Raw genomic sequence first — 19655 nt, 5'->3', positions numbered from 1 at the left:
GATTTGGGTGCACGCTAAAGAACCTCAGGCGGTCGAAATTTCCGGAGCCCTGCACTACGGCATCTCTCATATACATATGGTTGTTTCGGGACGTTGTACCCCAGATATCAATCAAATCAATCTATTATCCCCCATTTCTTATCAATAACTGGTGGCTGCCATAAAGACTGATCACTCCAGAGTGAGAAAAACTAATAGTTGCTGTCAACTGTTCTTGATGGGTATGCAGATTTCTACTGGCATTTATGTGCTGATTAAGAGGCGCCAGTGCAAGTGTATCGTGTTATCGCTCGACACATTTGTGGGCAGCACCTGTGGGGACACACTGCGCGCAAACTGGCACTGCCGCCGTGACTCGGCCGCATGCTAAATTGCGCCTTCGATAAGGCACAGCGCCACCGCAGCACCGCCGAAAGTGGACGTCATCCCCGGTGGCTATAAACTCAAGCTTCCAAGCTCGGAAGATAGTCATTCTCTAACTGTTCGAGCGCAGAATTGGCATGTTTTCCGCCCTGCTGCTACCAGGCTAATAAAGAAATGTTATGATTCAAGTAGGCAACCATTCCTCTATCGGCTCGGCATTCCACATCTGGTGACCTGGAAACTGAACTAACCGCTCCACTATGGCAAACTCGAAAGCCCTCTCCAATCGTCTCGAGCAAGTACAACAGTTCTACAGCAACGGCAGGCCGAACAACAGGTGCTTCAGCAGCAGCGCGTGACCACTGAACCACATTCGTCCGATAATTCCGCGGCACCCGACTCGGGTCACACCCCCCAAAGCTACGTTCTGGTGGTCGCTGCGAACATAGGCGCTGCTGCTACCACGACCGTTGCTGATTTGGACGTTTGCCATGTCATCGTCAGGCTGCTACTATTCTGGAAGCAATCGCACCGAAGTCTGGTTTACCTAAGTTGAGGCCGAGTTCTCCTTGGTAAGCATAAAACACGACCGCACCCACTATGATTACGTCGTCGCCAACCGCGACACCAACTACACTAATGGGCTCCAGAATAATATTATCGAAGCACCGTTGGCCAATTTTTACGAAAGCCTCGAGACTGACTTCATGCGTCGCCTGTGAACATCAGATGAACAGAACGTGTGAAAACTTAACACTGCAGAGCTTGGCGAGCACAAAAGTCACACCTCCTTCGTTCCATGCGCGCTCTCCCGCACATATTGGAAATCTAGGATTATTTCCTGCGAGCACTCTGGCTTCAACGACTTCCACGGTATGCCCAGGCAATTAAAAAGACTCAACCTCGGCTACCTCTTAATGAACTTGCCGTGACCGCTGATCTTATCATCGAAGTATTTCGGCCGCAGTCGTCACCCACTATCCAGGCTGTCGCTATCATTCCCCCGAACACCACGGAGTTTGTGCGCCGTATCAACAATATTGACCCACAACTCAGCTGCATTCAGCAACGCGTCGGTGAGCGGCTCTCAACGCGCGAGCGATAACACTCGCAAAGAAGTGACCGAAACACCACCTCGCCACAGGAGCCGGCTGAGCACGGCGGGCGCTAACGTATACCATAGGCACTTCGGTGACAGTGCCCGGCGATGTCGACCACCCTGCTACGCCAACGAGAAACACCAACGGCCACTGGTAGCGAGGACCGCAGTCTGCTAACATGGAGGCCATCGCACCTTTGTCATCGACCAATTTACGAAGCACCCTGACCTGGTCGACAGCGGTTCCGACATTTGCTGTTGCCCACGATCCTACCTTCAAGGTCCTCGCCCGCCAACATATTTTGAAGTCAGCGCGGCAAACCAGTCCACTATCAAGACGTAGGGCTCACTGCGTCTGAAAATCCAGTTCAAGAACCCTACGCCATGAGCTTCATTGGAATTCCGTCATCGCTGATGTCGCCGAACCAATCACCAGCTCGGACTTTCTGGATCACTACAACCTTCTCCCGAACGGACGACACGACCGTCTTATCGAAGCCACCGCGGGACATTCCACACCAGGCCAGCGAATGGCCGCTAAACAGCCTAGCATCGAGGTACTCAGTGTTGACAATCACTCAACGTACCATGCCTTCCTTGCCCCTGGGGCGCGCCTGCCACGCAAAGGCAGCACACCACCGACCGTGCAGTACATCCGGACCCCTTTTTGCCCATCCCGACGACTTGTGCTATTCCCGTAGCCTTGCCCGGTGCTCTGACAGCCATAGCCTCGCCCTTCCACCTTGTCCCGAAGAAGACCGAAGGGTGGTGGCCTTTGGTCTTCTACAAACAGTTCTTTGCCTACCGCATTCATGGCTGCCATGTGCTCTCTATGCTCAACTTGGTGAAGGCCTACACAAAGATACCCGCAGTTCGCCACTGATATCCAACATGTCAGCGGGAAAGACGACGTGGTTGCCTACGCGCTTTCACGTGTAGCAGTCATCATTCTGGTGCAGATAACAGCGGAGGTCCTCGCCAAGGACCACGGACGCCGAACTATGGTAACTTCTCGAGGGCACAACCTCACTGCAACAAGCCCCCATTTCAGGGTCGACAACCACAATGCTTTTCAACATGTCGACCGGACGAAGCCGACCCTATGTTACCTCTCATAGCCGTGCTCTAGTAAACAGCGTTGTTTGACAGTAATTTTTAGCGATAAAAAATAAGTGACAAATTTGATATTTATATTAGCGAAGCTATAGCGAGAACATGAACTGTCCCCTTTTATAAATAGATGCGTTTATTAACGCGATTGTGCTAGAGAGCTCGTTATGCAGAAATTCTGTCGTCGACATTCGAAGCGGCGTCATTGGTTGGGAGTAAAACTGAGAACAATAAAAATAAATTGAATAAATGATAAAAATTCCTGTAGCCAACTGGGAATTAAACCAGTGTGGTTTGGGTACAAGTATTGAGCGGACCTTCGTCGTTTGCGAGGCAAGCGGTAGTTCTACAACAGGGCCACGCCTGTGCTTCTGAGAACAGTGAAAATAGCTTACTCTTCTTAAAAATTCAGTTAAGGTAGCTTTCATGCTTCACAAACGCACGCATCCTGTATACACGCTTCACAATGCAACATTAAATATTGCAGATATATTGCGTGGTACAAGCGTTCATTGCCAACGGGCGTTAGAAAATCTGGTTGTAGTGGATGCCGGTGACGACGGTTATTTTTTGTGTGCGCATAACAATTCAGATGCTGAAGCGCACGGTGCATACGTCGTCAACCTACCTCATGTTATCTCCGGCGTGCCACTGGAGATGCGCAGCAACGCCTCTTTTTGTGTTATCTCGTTTTCGAGGCCTGTATTTCGTGATAAACAAAGCAGTCTTCTCTCAAGCTTCAAGAAATGTAGGTTTGTTCTTTTCGCTCCTACATGGGGAAAGCACACTAAATGCTTATTATAATGGCTCCGTGGTTGAAAGCCGGTACCCCACCACAAAAGTCACACGCGCTACTGTGCCCATTCCCTTAAAGCCACGTAGTGGGTGCACAGCATATTCGAAAAAAAGGTTTCATGCACATAGTTAACCAAGTGTTAGAATTACACACTTACAACAGGTTGTCGCTATCACGTTCAACTACTAAAGGCAAAGCTTTGGGGTCCCGTAATTTTTGTGGTATACTTTTACCTTGCACAGAAATGTGCTGGTTATGGAGTTCGACTACTAAACGCAGGTGACTGGGTTGAGTCCCGCCCACTTCAGCTGGATTGGAGACGCAGACAAAATACTTCGAGGCCAGTTCCCTAAGGTTAGGCGCCCGTAAACAACCTGAGGTGCTCAAACTTCACGGAGCTTGCCACTTAGACGTTCATCATGATCATATTGCGGTTCTGAGACGTTAACGTAAGCAATTACTATGGCGTTTTTTTTTTGCTCTCTCGTTAACGACACCAGTTGTTTATTTTTCTGTACTTCGCATTTAGAAATCTACACCAAAGGGTAATTACCAAATCACGCGCATCCTATTTTTAAATGTTTTTTTTTGTCCCATAGAAAGGGTAATCGCATACAAATGAAATCCAGTGTCTACCACGTTCTGCTTTATTTGAAGGTCTGCCCATTGAAGACATATCTTTGAGCCAGTAAAAAACATGTTATATTAGGTAATCTATTTTTCGAGTATGAAATAAACAGAAGGTGAGTGAGCTGACACAACATTAAAGATACAGTAGCGTCGTTCGCATCGTTACCAGAAAGGCGAAAAACCTAAATTTCACAATTGATTTAATGATCGATATGAAGGTTTTAACGTCACAAAACTATCTTATGAGTCTGAGCGCCGCAGTAGTGAAAGGTTGAGAAAATTCGGAGCACCTGGTGTTTTCTGCACCCAAATCTCAGCACGCGGGACTACAGCATTTCCCCGTCCATCGAAAATTCAGCCGCCACAGCGGTGACTTTATCCCGTCCTAGGCCTGCGGGTCAGCAGCCGAGTACCTTAGCCACTAGACCACCATGGCGGGGCTAACATACCGCAAGCATACCTCAAGATAGTGGTACTTATTTCTTCCCACGAATATTGTTAGGATAGATAATCATCGACTTTGCCTGGAGATGATGGATGGAAGTAGAGATGACAGTTTACAACAACTATAAATTTAAATGCGCAGGCTGGGACGCTCTCAGGGACGGTCACAACTGCGCCTTCACAACTTTCGACCAGGACCACGACAACGCGCCGGACAACTGCGCCATAACATTCCGCGGTGCCTGGTGGTACAACAGGTGCCACGCAGCCAACCTCAATGGCCTCAACATGAACGGCTGGCACGAGAGCTTCGCCGATGGCATCGAGTGGAGTCTACGAGGCACGCCCGGTCACCTGTACCACTACTCGTACCCCAGTGTTACAATGATGATACGCCCCTCCGGAACGCAAATTCAGTGGCGTAGTAGGCCTAACTCGGTGGGGAGAGAAAAGGAAGGCGCTTTAACGGAACTGTTGGAATAAACTGGAAATTCGCACTAATAGGGTTTGATTATTTGACAATGCCGTTCTGCCAACATGTCATGATCTTAGGCATTGGTCTGAATTCATACTTCAAATTAGCATGCCCGATCTTAGTGTGCACAGAATGGACCCTGATACAAAGTGAGAACGCTAGACAGCGTGAACACACCACAGAGTTCAGCGCAGATGGCTGCACAACATACTGCGTGCACCGTTTCGCTTACGCAGCAAAATGTTTCCTAAATAGAGCGAATTCAGAAAAGCGTAATCCCCGCTTGTCCAAGAAGTTCCATAAGGACAACCAATTTGTATTTATGTGTTAGAGGGCAAAGCAAACCCCAATATTGGCAGACATTTTGTAACATTCCACTTCTAGAAATCGATTTACGCAGTGCGGGAGCCCGAACCAGAGAAACGTGTCTAAGCCGGACTTGCAAGCACTGCACTCATCAAAGTAATTGGACGCTAATAGAAATGAAAAAAATACTTCCTTTTTTGCTTAAATACTCTGAATTACCATAAAGGCTACGTTATTGTTGTCACGGCGTAAGTTACACAAACAATGAAATTTTTGCGAAACTCCCTCACCCCATCTCGATAACGATTCTAGTTCCAAGTCAATGGCACCTCAGATTCATATGAGCCGTATATAACGGTGTCCGAATAGAGCCAGCAAAATTTTGTTACTGCTAAATTTTGTCGACCCCGAAGAAGACGCACGTTGTGAGACCACTCCGCGGCATGGCTGAACAATTTTTATAAAAACTGCTGCTTCCAACATTCAATTATTACCAGAAAAAGATTAGGTTGACCAGTTTATCTCCATTAATTAGTTCAAAGACTGGTAAAATTAATACTTGGGTGAGCTATGTACATTTCCCAGTGTTACTATTACCAACTAAATGAATCAAACTGGCGCGCTGTCGAGGTGCCCTGTTTTAGAACTCTGATTGTGTTTTTGTGACAATACTTCCGGGTACAAAAGCTTGTTTTTTTTTCAGTGAAATAAACTTGATGTTGAAAATTAGAGCTTTCTGTTATTCGTTATTCGTGCACCCTTGCGCACGATGTGCGACACGAAAAATTATGCATCAAGTTTGTGTGTAGAATCCTACAATTGAACTACTTAACCTATGGTGCTCGAAGACAAGCAGTCGCAGTTTTCTGGCATAAAAGAAATAACAGGGTAGTGCAGAAAGAGAGAAAGCGTATGTACTAGAAGTCCAAAAGGTCGGCTTGAGCTTGTGCGCTATCGTGTAGACTGAAAGGTATGCAAACCAGCATAGTATAACGACCATGCTACCATGCATGGGGCAATTTCTTATAGCAGTTGTCACTCAGAAGAATAAAGAAGTATAAGAAAAAAGAGGGACGTGCCAGTGTACAAACAGTGCCGCAGTTAATAGTAACTATATCACCATTTGTATATAGGGTGTTTCAGGAAATGTGTTCATTAGCACTGAAAAATTGCTCAGTAAAGGTAATTGCATGCTACATGCAGAGTTCTCTTTACTGTGGTAGAAATCTCCTTTAAATGCATGCAAATGATAATTACGGCAGTCATTATATATGTTAACACAATTAACTTATTAACCAGCGGAAGTAAGCGGTCGAGGCAAAAGAACGATCTCCAGTTTTTGCGAATAGTCCACAGCCACTTCGAAATTCCTGAAAGGCGGCCACTGATAAACACCATCGAACTATCAAACAGGGCATGGAATGTACCATTCACTTCGAAAACAGCCTCAATGAGGAGAATTTTAGCCCCCTATAGTCATTTTCAGCCATACCTGGCGAAACAGATTATCTCCTTTTTGGGTGCGCTCATTTTCCAATCAAGAAAATGTTAGCATGATGGTGCCAATCGTTCTCAGTATTTGTTTTATGAGTGACAAATGCGGTGGCGTAGTTCATAACACCAAAAAGCATAGTTCAGAACGGAGCACAATCTAAGCACACCGGCATCAAGCATTCTCGGCTACGTCGAAAAGGCAGCCGCCGCGTCCAGCCCATGATCCGACGACGCAGTGGCGTAGCCAGGCGGTGGCGCATCGAGACCAAGACCCCCCCCCCCCCTAACCGTCGATAACATATACCTGCCACCCCCACACCCCACCCCTGATTTTTCTCCTACGCCTTTACCGGTACCTACAGGTCAGCAGTCGACCACCGCAGCCTCTGCACAACCTCAGCCGGTAGGACGAAGAAGTATGAGCACAAAAAAATGCTAACCCACTATGAAACTTTCTTGCTATCAGCTTGGTATGGTGCGACAGTATCATGGTGCCGCTAAAGGAGTGTTGGCATCGTACTGGGCTGAGAGAGAGAATGACTTCATCTCTAGCAATGAATGTTCGTGTTCCCCATGACAAACGTTAACGTAACTTCCGCTCTGATCTATATAAGTTTTCATGCATGAAAATAGTGTCTTTTTAATTTGTATGAGAAAAAAGTGTGGTTAATTGCCTAGTTTCGCTTTTATTGCCTTTGCTTTGCTTAGCGGTGCATTTCTGCACTTTTGTGGAGGTCAACTCATGTTTATGTGAGAACGAAAAGGCCACATCAACACCGAATTGTTTAGCCACGTTCTGCAAACCGTGTCCGCACGAGGATCATCATGTATGTATGTGTACTTTTTTGTCTCTCCCTGCGCGTTTGTCATCACCCTAAGCCTGTGATGCATTTTACAGTGAAAGCTGTTATGAGATCACCACCCGGGTCACGCACAGTTGTCCGCCGCTGCCGCTTATGTCCGTAACCACATCGCGCGAAATTAAAAAAAAAGACCTAGCACTGATGGCACAGTGGGGCTCCAACTCGGTTGCCAGCCCAGTATTCTAACACTGAGTTACGCAGGTGCTTGTATCTTATTGTCAAACTTGCCTTAAGCAGGCTAGACCTAGCACCACAGACGCAGTGGGGCTCAAACACGGGTGCGCTGGGTGCCAGCTTAGTGTTCTACGACTGAGATACACCAGTGCTTGCGACTTGTCAAACTTGCCTTAGGCAGGCTTGTTGTCGAGAAAGCAATCGCGTTAATACGACCTATAAAGCGTTTACAACAGAGAAAGAAGGACCAGTCATCGCACAATGCCAATAACGTAACAAATGGGCCGTTCAATGCTCCAACCTGTTATAAAAGTTTGTTTTTGTTTCCCTATTAACTGCGGCGCATACCCACCTCAGCCATAATTCCTCATCGTCGTCAGCCACTGCATGAACAATTGCCACAAACATTTTTGCAAGTGTTCAGCGAATACCACGCTTCTCAGAAGAGTGACGAAAAATAGCAAAGAGAATGCCGGTCTACTATCCAAATAAATTTATTAATATAGACCTATAGTGGGTATCAAGCATGTGTTTTAGCTGTAGTTACCAAATGAGTGTTGCGAAAAGGCTCTGAAAGGCCGCTCTTCTAGCTTTCGCTATGACTTTGCGGCGCCTTCCGCGCAGGACGGGCGTTTTTCTTACAACGGCTCTAGGAGTGATGTCTTTCGAAGAGTACGTGTTCGACCTGTTCTTTCATACCTTCTGCCAACATTCTGTCCACAAAGACCGAGAAAATTTCACAAAGAATTGGTGCCGATCTTGAACCAATGCAGATATTCCTCTTCCGTATGTAGCATTTCCCCCCAGGTTGAAAATATGTGTAGTAAGGTTCAATAATATTAAGACTAAAAACGACTCCTAAAAGATGTGACAGCTGCTAAAATGGGTAAGATAACCATTTACAAAAGTGAAGATTAAGCAAATCTACTCGTTCGACATTGATCAAACGATTTGCACTTACCTGTATATATCATACTCGAAAATGCAATGGGCAGGTGGGGTGCCGCTTGCCAGCGCTAAATGAGTTCCTTGAAGCGCCCATGCCCTCAAAGTCTGCATAACTCTGGCGCAGTCGGCATCATGTCGAACATGGTGTCTAATCACATACACGATGACATCTGTTTATGGGTTGGTATTTTGTGAATGCATAGGGAAAAGAAAAGCCAAGGAGAGGCACTGATGTCACTCTCTGTGAAGCTGTGGTGAAGCCGGAAGTCGTTCATATTGTCTGGACAGATTCTCTCTTCTTGTCTACATGTGGTTAATGACATAGAATACACGCCTTCCTCTCCAGCTGGAAAACCATGTGCGCTGCACATCACGAGCGTTGTGGCAATTTCAAACCAACGAAACGGGGCTCCACGCGCTGGACTAGCTTGATACCTTCGGTGAAATTTTATCGTCCAAGTAATAAACAGCGAGTAACAGCTCGCCGACAAGGAAGCAAGCAGAAGAGAGTGCGTGCTAGATGCACTGGTTATTTTGAGTGTGGTGCCAATGTTTTCACGACAAATTCAGACATTGTGCATAGAACACGACCAACCATGCACCGCCTTCAATGGTTGTATTTTATTACCTACGCAGCCACCCCGATGCGTGGACACCGTCCCCGAGCTCCACGTAAAAGCTCAATGGCATCCGCATCACTCAGCCATGGTGACCGCGTGCACGATTTGAGTGACATAAAATGCAGTTGATCTTACCCCGAGAGAACGAGCATGGCAAGCGAAACGGAAAAAATGTTTTATTACGCACTTGCAAGTTGTTACTGAACTCATATAGAACACGGAACTATATATATGTGCACATGACGTTCTCAACGCTTCCTGCAGGACACAAATGTTTGATCAGTTGTCACAAGCAAGACACTTTGCAACCGTCGCTGACCTGCAGGGCATTCATCGTCATTGCGTTTTCATATAGTTCCCAAACAAAATTTCGTCGAGCACTTAAAATACTTCATCCACGTCATCCGTAGCACGGCACATGGATATACGCGCTTGGTCTACGCTACTGTTGAGGCTCCGTGGCTAACAACCGGCTTCGTAAACGCTGGTAGGAGTACGTTCAATAACTACCGGGAGAAGACTACGTAGCTCCGAGCACGACACAAAGCCGGGATATTGACAGCCACGAGTTTGTACGAGACCTACGAAGGCGTACATGCCGCCGCCGCTCACTGCTAGACCAGCTAAACTGCAAAACACATAACCAAAGCAAGGCCACGATTGTGACCACGGGTGCCTTGACGATAAAACAGTATTTATGCGAATAACTCACAAAAAAACCCTTACTATTTAATTATTCCACCACAAGTTTCACCCTTTCTGAGGTAACTAACATTAAGTATCTTGGCCTTTGGATTACCAATGACCTTAGCTGGGCTAAACATATTGACTCCGTAATTACAAACGCTAACCGAAAACTATTCTTCCTTCGAAGAGCTCTAAAACATTCTAATTCCACGGTGCGTACTCTAGCGTACAAGACTATCATTCGCCCAGTGTTAGAATATGGAGTGCTTGTTTGGGACCCCTTCACTAAAGCTAACATAACTAAATTGGAAAACGTGCAGAAGAAGGCAGTCCGCTTTATCTTTAATAGCTTTGGACGCACCTCTATAACTGAACTTCTACATCGTGCCAATGAGCCTTCAGTTACCGAAAGAAATCGTTTAATACGACTACAATTTCTTTACCAAATGATTAAAGGGCATTATAAGCTTGATGTTTCCAATATAATTTCCTTTTCTTCTGGGTACGCCACCCGCCAAAGGCATCAACTTACAATAACCCCTTTCCGGTCCCGAAATAACTGCTTCAAATATTCCTTTTTCCCTCATACAGTAACTCAGTGGAATGGACTAACTAATAACCAAGTGATGGAGCCGTCCTTGAAGTTGTTTGCAGCAAATTTGACCTGATTGTTCACATCATGCCGTTCAGTTTTTTGTTTGTTTGTTTGGTTTATGCATTCTTCAGTGCCAACATTGTGAAAATTATATCTGTAACCACCCTGCTAAAATCTCTGTATTAGGGATTGCAGTATGAATAAATAAATAAAAATAAATAAATTTGCTCCACAGCTTTCAAGTAGGGCACCGAGTGAGCATGCCTTCTCGTCTCAATTCTTCATGCGTGCGTAAATGATATTAGACAGGAACATAAGTAAGCATTCGTCATTTCAAGAATGCATAAACAGGCAAGAGGTGGCCTGCCGATTCAGAGAGCCTTAACTAATAACTTAAGATAGCTGTGGTAGAAAAACCCTGGTCTACTAGAACCTTTTCCTATGTCAACAAGTATGCTTCCCTGCACTGCACGTTTGCCAATCAAATGGTGGCACGTTTCGTGCTTCAAGGAGAGAAGAAGTTCTGTTTATACATGATGAGGCTGGTATAGAACACTTGTTGATATCGCGAGAGCTGTGGCTACAATTCCCGTGTTATAGCCCAAAAAGGTGCGCCCGATCCTGCTGTTTGCAGAAGTGATTACTCGCCATTAGATGGACGAACCACATTGCACGCAAACTAGTTTTTTTACAATATAAAATTGCACCAACTTGGGGAGATATCTATAGTTCACATTACTTTTACATTGTGAAATAGTGTGGTGGTGCTCGTCTGCGAATTTTCATTTATGCAGTCTCTGAAAAAATAACACTAACAGACGTAGTAATATATCGAAACAGAAAAATAAGCAGACGTACCTCAAAGATGGCCCTTTGCAATTGCCCTACAGTCGTCGCTTATCCTCTTACACGGCATTACATAGCGTGAAACGTAATCCTTCGGCGCCGGTGTATAACCTGCTCTTTCACCTTCGGTTGGCATGGGCTTGCAATGCCGGCTCCTGTTTCTCTTCGCCAGTGGGAAAACACGCCTGAGGTTGCTGACGTTTTTTTGTAAGCGCACGATAACACTGGCGTGTTTTCCGCTACGTCGTGAGACGTTGGCAAGTTGACAGACGCACCCGTGTCCTCGGCGTCCACGTGCGGAATGACATAAATCCAGCCGAACCTCCTCATTCGGTGCTAAAGTGTGTGTTGCTACCCGGACTACTGCGAGCCACTGTACTTGGATTGTAATACACCTAGAGGAGAGTCGGTAAGTGCACAGGACTAGGCTTCGTCTCTGGCGGTAAAAAAATAGTTTTGTTTCTTTTTAACGGTAAGTTTTAACGGTGTTTCTTTTTAACGGTAACGCAAGGTTTGACAGGATAATATTCACGGCGTAATTGATGCATATCTATATTCGAAATGATCAATACAAAGATACGATAACAAAAGCGCACATTGGCAAATCAGGCACATGTATACATTGAAAGTGTGACTTTATTGTGCTCTTGCAGCAAATTATGAGCGACGCGACACATTGTTAACTTGCTTTGTGAAGACAAAACAAGGAAGTAAATAGTAGATTTTATACTAATGCGGATCGCTGTTATGCATTTGACACTAGCTGGCTGTATTATAGAATAATAAAAATAGCATTTTACATTCATGGAAGACGAATCAGAAGAAAACAAAAAGAGTGCGACGCCCATGAATCTTCTTCTTCAAGGCATCCAGACGCGCTTTGTTATAAAAGCATAATTATTTAATTAATCTGTAGTAGTAGAGCGCATGCGATGCTTTTAAGGTTTGATACGAAATGATGCTCGCGCCCTTCTTTTTATTACCTAAGCAAGGATTCAGAATGAACGAAAGCTTACTGGCCGCTGTTTAGGCAGAGACCACTCAGGTAATGTTTAGGCGTGGACCAGGTAAAATAACCTGTCTCCCTCTTTTAATTAAATCAGACTTCCCGCTAATAGATTTGAGATGCTACCTCACAAAATTGTAATAAATTGAATATATTACTTTAGGATCATCTGGCACCGTAAATATAGCGTTGCAGTTTGGCAGCATGTGTGTGTGTGTGTGTGTGTGTGTGTGTGTGTGTGTGTGTGTGTGTGTGTGTGTGTGTGTGTGTGTGTGTGTGTGTGTGTGTGTGCGTGTGTGTGTGTGTGTGTGTGTGTGTGTGTGTGTGTTTTCCTGGGCTAGTTGGTACGTAGGGAAAAGCATTCCAGGAAGTTTCGAAATTCGAGCGCAGAATGAGAAAAAGTACCGCACAGGACGAGCCTAGATATATAACTCAGGTTTATTAAAACACGGCATACCTTAGAACTCCACCACGCATGCGTAAAGAGCCAACAGTACAGTCATGTCATGTCAACATGCCCTCTAACATAATAAAATGAAGGGATCGTAAGAGACTAGAGAAAGAAATATGCAACGGTTTTCTCATTAACAAACTTGCGCTGCATTATGGGTCAGTGAAACTGCAGTGTATATACCTGATTAAGAATTTCCATACTGTGGTATTACACTTAACTTATTTTGCCCATAAAGGTGCGTGGCGCTGTTGTATATAGGCAAATAAAATTGGTTTACTTATTGGCCGCGGCTAGCATACGACACGAGTGCTTAGTGGGTGTGAGTTTCTTTAAAAAACGTGGCAGCCTGTGGTATCGAATGGCGTCGAGGAGTACAATTGGCGAAGGAAAAAGCAACAGGATAAGAAGTTTAAGGGGACGTATACGTGATGAGTTAGTCGTGTAGATAACGTTGGTGTACAATATCATAGTCACCACATGATTACCTGCTTGAGAGTAGTATACAATACTTATTCTCACTTCTTTTTTTGATATTTTTAGTGGCATCAAAGTTTCTCGTGCATTGGCCAGATGGCGGGACAAGTTTTGTTTTTCTATGCCCTAGTCACCACTTCAGCGATCACCGTTCATTCAGCAGCTGTTATCAGTCCATCCATCAAGCAGGCAGCGGAACACGTACGAGAACTCAGTCATCTCTTGGACAACATTAAAAGTAAGTATACATTCATTTTTCCTCGGGTACTCAGTATTCAACATCTGAATTACAATCAGAGGGATCTGCAGCACGTGGTGTAGAAGCATTAGTCATGATCCTCGGCTGCTGACAATGTCTTGGGTCTGATTCCAACAGGGACATTTTTATGGCGTCGAAATGCTGCGTGTACTGTGTGATACCAGTGAACGTTAGAGAGAACACCAGATTGTCAAAATTTGCCAAGACCTCCACTATGGCATTTTTCATATTCCTATAGTCGTTTTCTGATTCAAAACTACAGATATCATTATTGTAAGGAGGATCTACACGTGATATAAATTACTACTATAACAGCTTTCGAGTATACTATGACCTTCAGTGTGCTTATGTTCCAGCTATGAAAAGCCCCCCCTTTTTTAAGTAACTGAATATATTGGAACTTTCAGTAAATTTGTAATTGAATTTCTACTTTGCAAATGTCCCGATTTTGTGCTTTCACTATTTACAGTGCTATAAAGAGGAGATGTTGCGTTTTACGCGCTCGTGCAGTCTACTTCTTCTCTTCATTTTATGTTGTTAGGCCTTATACTTATTTTTTTGAGCCCCCCCCCCCTCCAAAATAATCAGACAAGGAGCAGTGTGGCGCCATTATATGCTAAAATAGGGTTTATTCGTTTTACCATTCGCCGCTGTCCGAGCCCACTAAGAATGTTTTGCGGGATTCTGCTAACATTTGCTATCCTTAGTGCTCCCCCTTTACGTCACTTTCAACGCATACATATTTCTCAAAACACAAGACATGCTTTTTTAGTGTGCCCAAGTTCTTGTGCTGTTCAGATTACCAAGTCGGTTCGCTTGCACGTGGAGCCATAGAAATAAAACAAACGTCTAAACCGTCTGACTTTCACCATATGACAAGCACGTTTGCTGGAGAATGCGTCTTAATAACGTTCTGGGCAAGCTTGTGTTAACTTAAAACAATATTTCTTATCTAATACTCGTACGAAAAGATTTTGTGAAAATTAGGTGATTTTCTCATACTGCACACTGTCCTTTCTCTATTATTTTTGTTCACCAGAGTCTAGTTTTTACTCTCGTAAAACTTTCGTAAGTACAAACGAGCCGTTTCAGCGTTGTTGTGCGATTCATTTGAAGTGAAGTTTTACTTCCTTTAGCATGCATAATTGAGCTACCATGCGGCATATTTAGGTGCCATAAGTTTAGTTGAAAGTCATTTTACCCGCATTTATACGAACTGCTTCTCAGATCATATTCAGAGATTATATCTTCGTGTGAACATTTATAGATGAATAATTTCTCAAACTGTGCTTGTTTTATGCAGATACTATACAGCCTAGGCATTGCAGTGATCTTTTGAATGCTGGTCAGACAACAAGTGGCGTGTACACAATATTCCTTAAGTCGGCAGGTTCTTTAGGGCAGAGGGTCTACTGCGACATGACAACAGACGGGGGAGGTTGGACGGTAAGGAAAGCCCATTTACACATTTTATTTGCATATAGCTACTAGGTGCTTGTTCATGTCATTTTTAAATTGTAACATTAAAAAATAAGAGCTAAATAATGAAGACTACAAAAATAAGACCAGGAACCAGGCAGACGCTACTAACGTTTTTTTTTTATTTTGGTCACACCCAGAGCTTTATTACGTGCATTCATTTGCATTGTGCATTCATAACGTCACATTCAAAACAGAACGGCATATAAAAAAAAAGAATGCTCGGAAAACTTTAGCGCCCATTTTTTTGTGTTCGTAGATAGCCATCTAATCAAACGGTATCCTGCCTAAATACGTTTTTATATTTAACTCACAACTCACCTCCACCTTGTGAAACTGAACAAATGGCTCATCAGTGACTATAGCGGGGGAGAACTGCAGAGTATCGCATAATAAAACGTAAATATAGCTTTCTTGGGCAAGATAATTATGTGTAAGCATAGAGCCATTAGGCACAGCGCATTCCGCTTCACTTTTTTGAGACAAGAATCACGTTTGCTCCTTTAACAGCTTAAGCTCTGATCCAAATAAGTATTTTTATTCCACTACTAAGAGAACTTGGAAATATATTAGTGGGATGTTCATTATTCGAGTGCACCAGAAAGTGCGCTTTACATGAAAACGCAATGAAATAAATGTAAACGGGCCTTGCCTACAAAGAACCCAACTGTTGGTTTAGCTTAGTTGTGAGGCAAATTTTATTACACCGTGGCCATGTGCAATTCCCTGTCATTATTTGAGATTTACTTTATGTAGGCTTCTCATACAAATCACTGCAGTATGATAGAGTCGGGTGTGACGCGCTCACTTAATTGAAAGCATAGCAGGTCACGAAACGCCTAAGTGATCATATCGCTGCAATCAAATGTGAAACAGATATAATCATTATTTATGCATACAAGAATATAATGCAACACATATTACCATAATCGTGTTTGCAGTAAATGTGCGCGATAGAGTTATAAAATCACGTAAACCAAAAGATAGCTGTGTTCATGTGTCAGTTGTTTGCGATGCCATACTCATCAGTGTGACTGAATCACGTTATTGTAATGCTAGTGCTTAGACTTAACGTCAGTCACTGCGCAGATTTCTTACTTTCTTTAGTTGACCCATACACTATTTAACGCCATCCCCATTTTAATAGGGCTAGCCTATTGCTGCAATCTCTTTCCCCAGATAATCCAGAGAAGGGGTCAGTTTGGCAACAGCGTGTACCACTTCTACAGAAACTGGACGGAATACGCCAATGGCTTTGGGGATCCTAGTGAAGAGCACTGGATAGGTGAGGACCCCTTCCTACATCCTCTTCGGAAATTAGTTGTTCAGCCTATACCTACATTAGTAAGGGTGAAGGCCCTGTTGGCATAGCTCTACATTTGTTCTGCAGACATAGAGTGCTTTTGCCGTGCTTTTCGCGCTTGCTCACCGCCACTTCATGTATACTGAGGACGTTTTTTTTGTAACAATACAGATTTAAAAAATATCTAATCCTACCACAGTAAGGCTCCCACCCTTTTTGCCACACAAACACTCCGTCGAGGAAGAGATACTTTGGTGCAGTTCACCTGACGCTTTTGTGAATAATCAAACATTAATTGTGACATAACTTTTTTAAATATTCACTTGCGGGCAAGTGTTTTAATACATTATAGTAGTGCGTAACAATGTGAAGCATACCTATGTTTCAAGAATCACAAATGTAGCATACAGTTTGAGGTAATCATCATCGCAATTTATGGGCGAAATTGAAGCAGATCGCACAAGGCGCGCTATCACACTAAAAGTACAAGCCACATGCGAGTGTCGCCCCGCCGCGGTGGTCTAGTGGCTAAGGTACTCGGCTGCTGACCCGCAGGTCGCGGGATCGAATCCCGACTGCGGCGGCGGCATTTCCGATGGAAGCGGAAATGTTGTAGGCCCACGTGTTCAGATTTGGGTGCACGTTAAAGAACCCAAGGTCGCCGAAATTTCCGGAGCCCTCCACTACAGCGTCTCTCATAATCATATGGTGGTTTTGAGACGTTAAACCCAAGATATCAATCAATCACATGCGAGTGAAAAAATGTGAATAATGACGCGCCACAGCCACGCGTTTTCGTCAGACCTTGGAGTCTACTAAAAAATAGTCGCAGTGAATAATTAAGGCTTTCAAGTTCTGCCAGTACATGCGTCACACGCATATCCACTTCAGCCTGGAGAAAGATGATGTTGATAGACCTCGTGGACAGACATTCGTCATTAGATGGTGTAATCTCCCGTATTGTTTAACCCACCGCCTTCAAGCGCAAAGGTAAACTAAGCTTGTAACCCGCGTCGTCGACTTCTGTGGCTTGGAGGCAGTCGCGGTAACGAGGAAAAAAAGTGGTAAGTTGGGTGGACCACAAAGTCCTTTTTGCGGCCTGTCTTGAGGCGTTGCCGTAAGGTAGCCACAGCACAAAGCTGTACCATATGGCCAGTGCTTATTAGGTGCTCGAAACACGAGAGTAAAAAAGTTGGTGCGTGACGGTGCCTTTGATATCATTCACCGAGGGTGTGCACGATGGTAGGGGCCCCAGTTGCTTCATCAAGGTCATGCTCCTCCTGAGCTCCGTACTCACAGGAGGAAGAGTTTAACTTGCCGGAAGGATAAGACGATCCGGTGAAAATCGACGATCACGAGTGCACTACATTCAGACCGGGACTGCTGCCTCACGCCTTCGTATCTGTACGAAGCCGCAGCACCGTCCCGAAGTCGCGCCACGGCCATCACCGATTTCGGCAGTTCCGTCTGCAGTTCGTGAGCGCCGGCAGCGCTGATGACCACCGCACGCTGTTTGGCGTCGTGACGAAAGCCACGGAGCTTTGGTACTTCACAGGTGGTTGGCGATGGTGAAATGGAAGGTGAATATTCAGAGTGGGTGGACGTCAAGCAACCCAGCTGGTGTGACAGCTGCATGAGGTTATTACAGAACACTATGTTGCTCATCTGAGCTTGCCTAAAGGTCATGTGAGGGGGCTGCATCTAACATGGCACCGATTATTCACAATTCCGGCGCGATCACAAGAAACAGTACGTAGCTCGACGCTGTCAAGGCGTTTACCGTAACATGTAGTCACGTGATGTTAAGTCGAAGCTGCGTGGCACTGTCCGATAATCCACATGTAGGGCTACTGTCAAGGTTGATCAAGGAATAGGTGGTAGATGAACTCACTGTGGTCGGATAATAAATGAAAAAACTTGCACTCTTCAGCAGCTATGGCGCCTAAGGAGTTCTGAGCAAGATATTGTTTCCACTGAAACCGTGAATAGCACTTTCGTGCAGTAGGAGGCTGTGTGCTGTCTTAGCAACAGCGCATTCAGCCTGCCTTTCAGCCACCTAGAAGACTTGAATCGAGTCCTCGAATGCTGAATGCATGCGTAGGTACTACCATCAGTCAAGAAAATGCAACAATTTTTAGAGGACATTCACCGGAAATAAGATCAAGTAGGTGTCGAGCGGAAAAAGGTATTTTGCAGAGTGCGTCGACGAGACTCCAATGTACAAAAGCCTGAAGGATGTCGCCTCCAATGTTAACGTGCTACGACCTCTAGTCTGTCATAGTATGTACACGAATCTACAATTTGAAAAAACAAAAAAATGAATTTTATAGGGTTCCCACTACTACATTTGCGCTACAGGGTTTTACGCGCGTTGGTTACCCGCTTGTGCGCCTACAAATAACAATCTCCGTCCCTGAAACGAAGTCAACTACAAAGTGTCTTTGACTTACGAACGGATACACAGGCACTGTCACTCATGTTTCTAGGTACGCCTCCCACAACAATGAGAACGTATGCCCATTTACATGGCAAGTGCAGACAATATCCTAGACGTCAACCTGTAACCCCGTGACACTGGTGGTGAACTAGAGCTCGTCGCTGTGAACATCGAGTGGTAAGGTTGACTAACACGACTTGAGAATTTGAGTTTCATGCTTCCAATTCATTCTCAGATGTTATATAATCCTGACAATGTACCTGGTGAGTGACATTGGGAGGATACGATATATATTTTTTTCAAGCTCAATAAACATCTGGACAGATTTCGCTTAAGCAAGTGCGTAAGACATCATGTGCTTGATAGTTCCTATCTATCCACTTCGTTTTCTCTCGAGTAAATATTCTTGCTTTGCACAATATATCCGATAAGGGCCCCAAGGGGTGAGTAGGTTGGTCGGTTTATGTGGTTGAACATTGCGAAGTGACTTAGGCACTAATAGACGCCGTAGTAAAGGGCTGTTGAAATTTCGACCACTTGGGGTTCTGTACCGTTCGCTGTTATCGCAATGTACAAGAGCCGAAGGTTGCTTTCTGGCAGACATATTGTTTATATACCGGCGTATGATGAGGGAAGGACTATTGAGCATATCGTTTTTTGTCATATGTGCGTCATTGCGGCAATGTAACGCAAGGTGCTGCAGCAGGAACACTAAAATCTCTGGGACACTTCAAGGTGAAAGCCCGCTTCAAACAATACTAAGAACTACGTCATTTAATTTGGGATGAGACGT

At 44.7% G+C, this 19655-nt stretch overlaps 1 protein-coding gene across 1 annotated transcript in view; it reads left to right on the top strand.

Moving 5' to 3' along the window:
* The window catches only part of LOC119188157 (angiopoietin-4), a 44019-nt gene that overhangs the window by 14082 nt on the left and 10282 nt on the right, over positions 1–19655 (top strand). The window contains exons 6-9 of the mRNA XM_075888053.1: positions 4585–4919; positions 13451–13622; positions 14947–15089; positions 16302–16407. Coding sequence (XP_075744168.1) covers positions 4585–4919; positions 13451–13622; positions 14947–15089; positions 16302–16407 — 756 coding nt within the window. The remainder of the gene's footprint in view (positions 1–4584; positions 4920–13450; positions 13623–14946; positions 15090–16301; positions 16408–19655) is intronic.

This window comes from Rhipicephalus microplus, chromosome 3, assembly GCF_043290135.1.
Source record: "Rhipicephalus microplus isolate Deutch F79 chromosome 3, USDA_Rmic, whole genome shotgun sequence".
Classification (NCBI taxonomy): Eukaryota; Metazoa; Arthropoda; class Arachnida; order Ixodida; family Ixodidae; genus Rhipicephalus; species Rhipicephalus microplus.
Note: the sequence above shows the minus strand (reverse complement) of the source record. Positions and strands in the feature narration are given on the sequence as shown.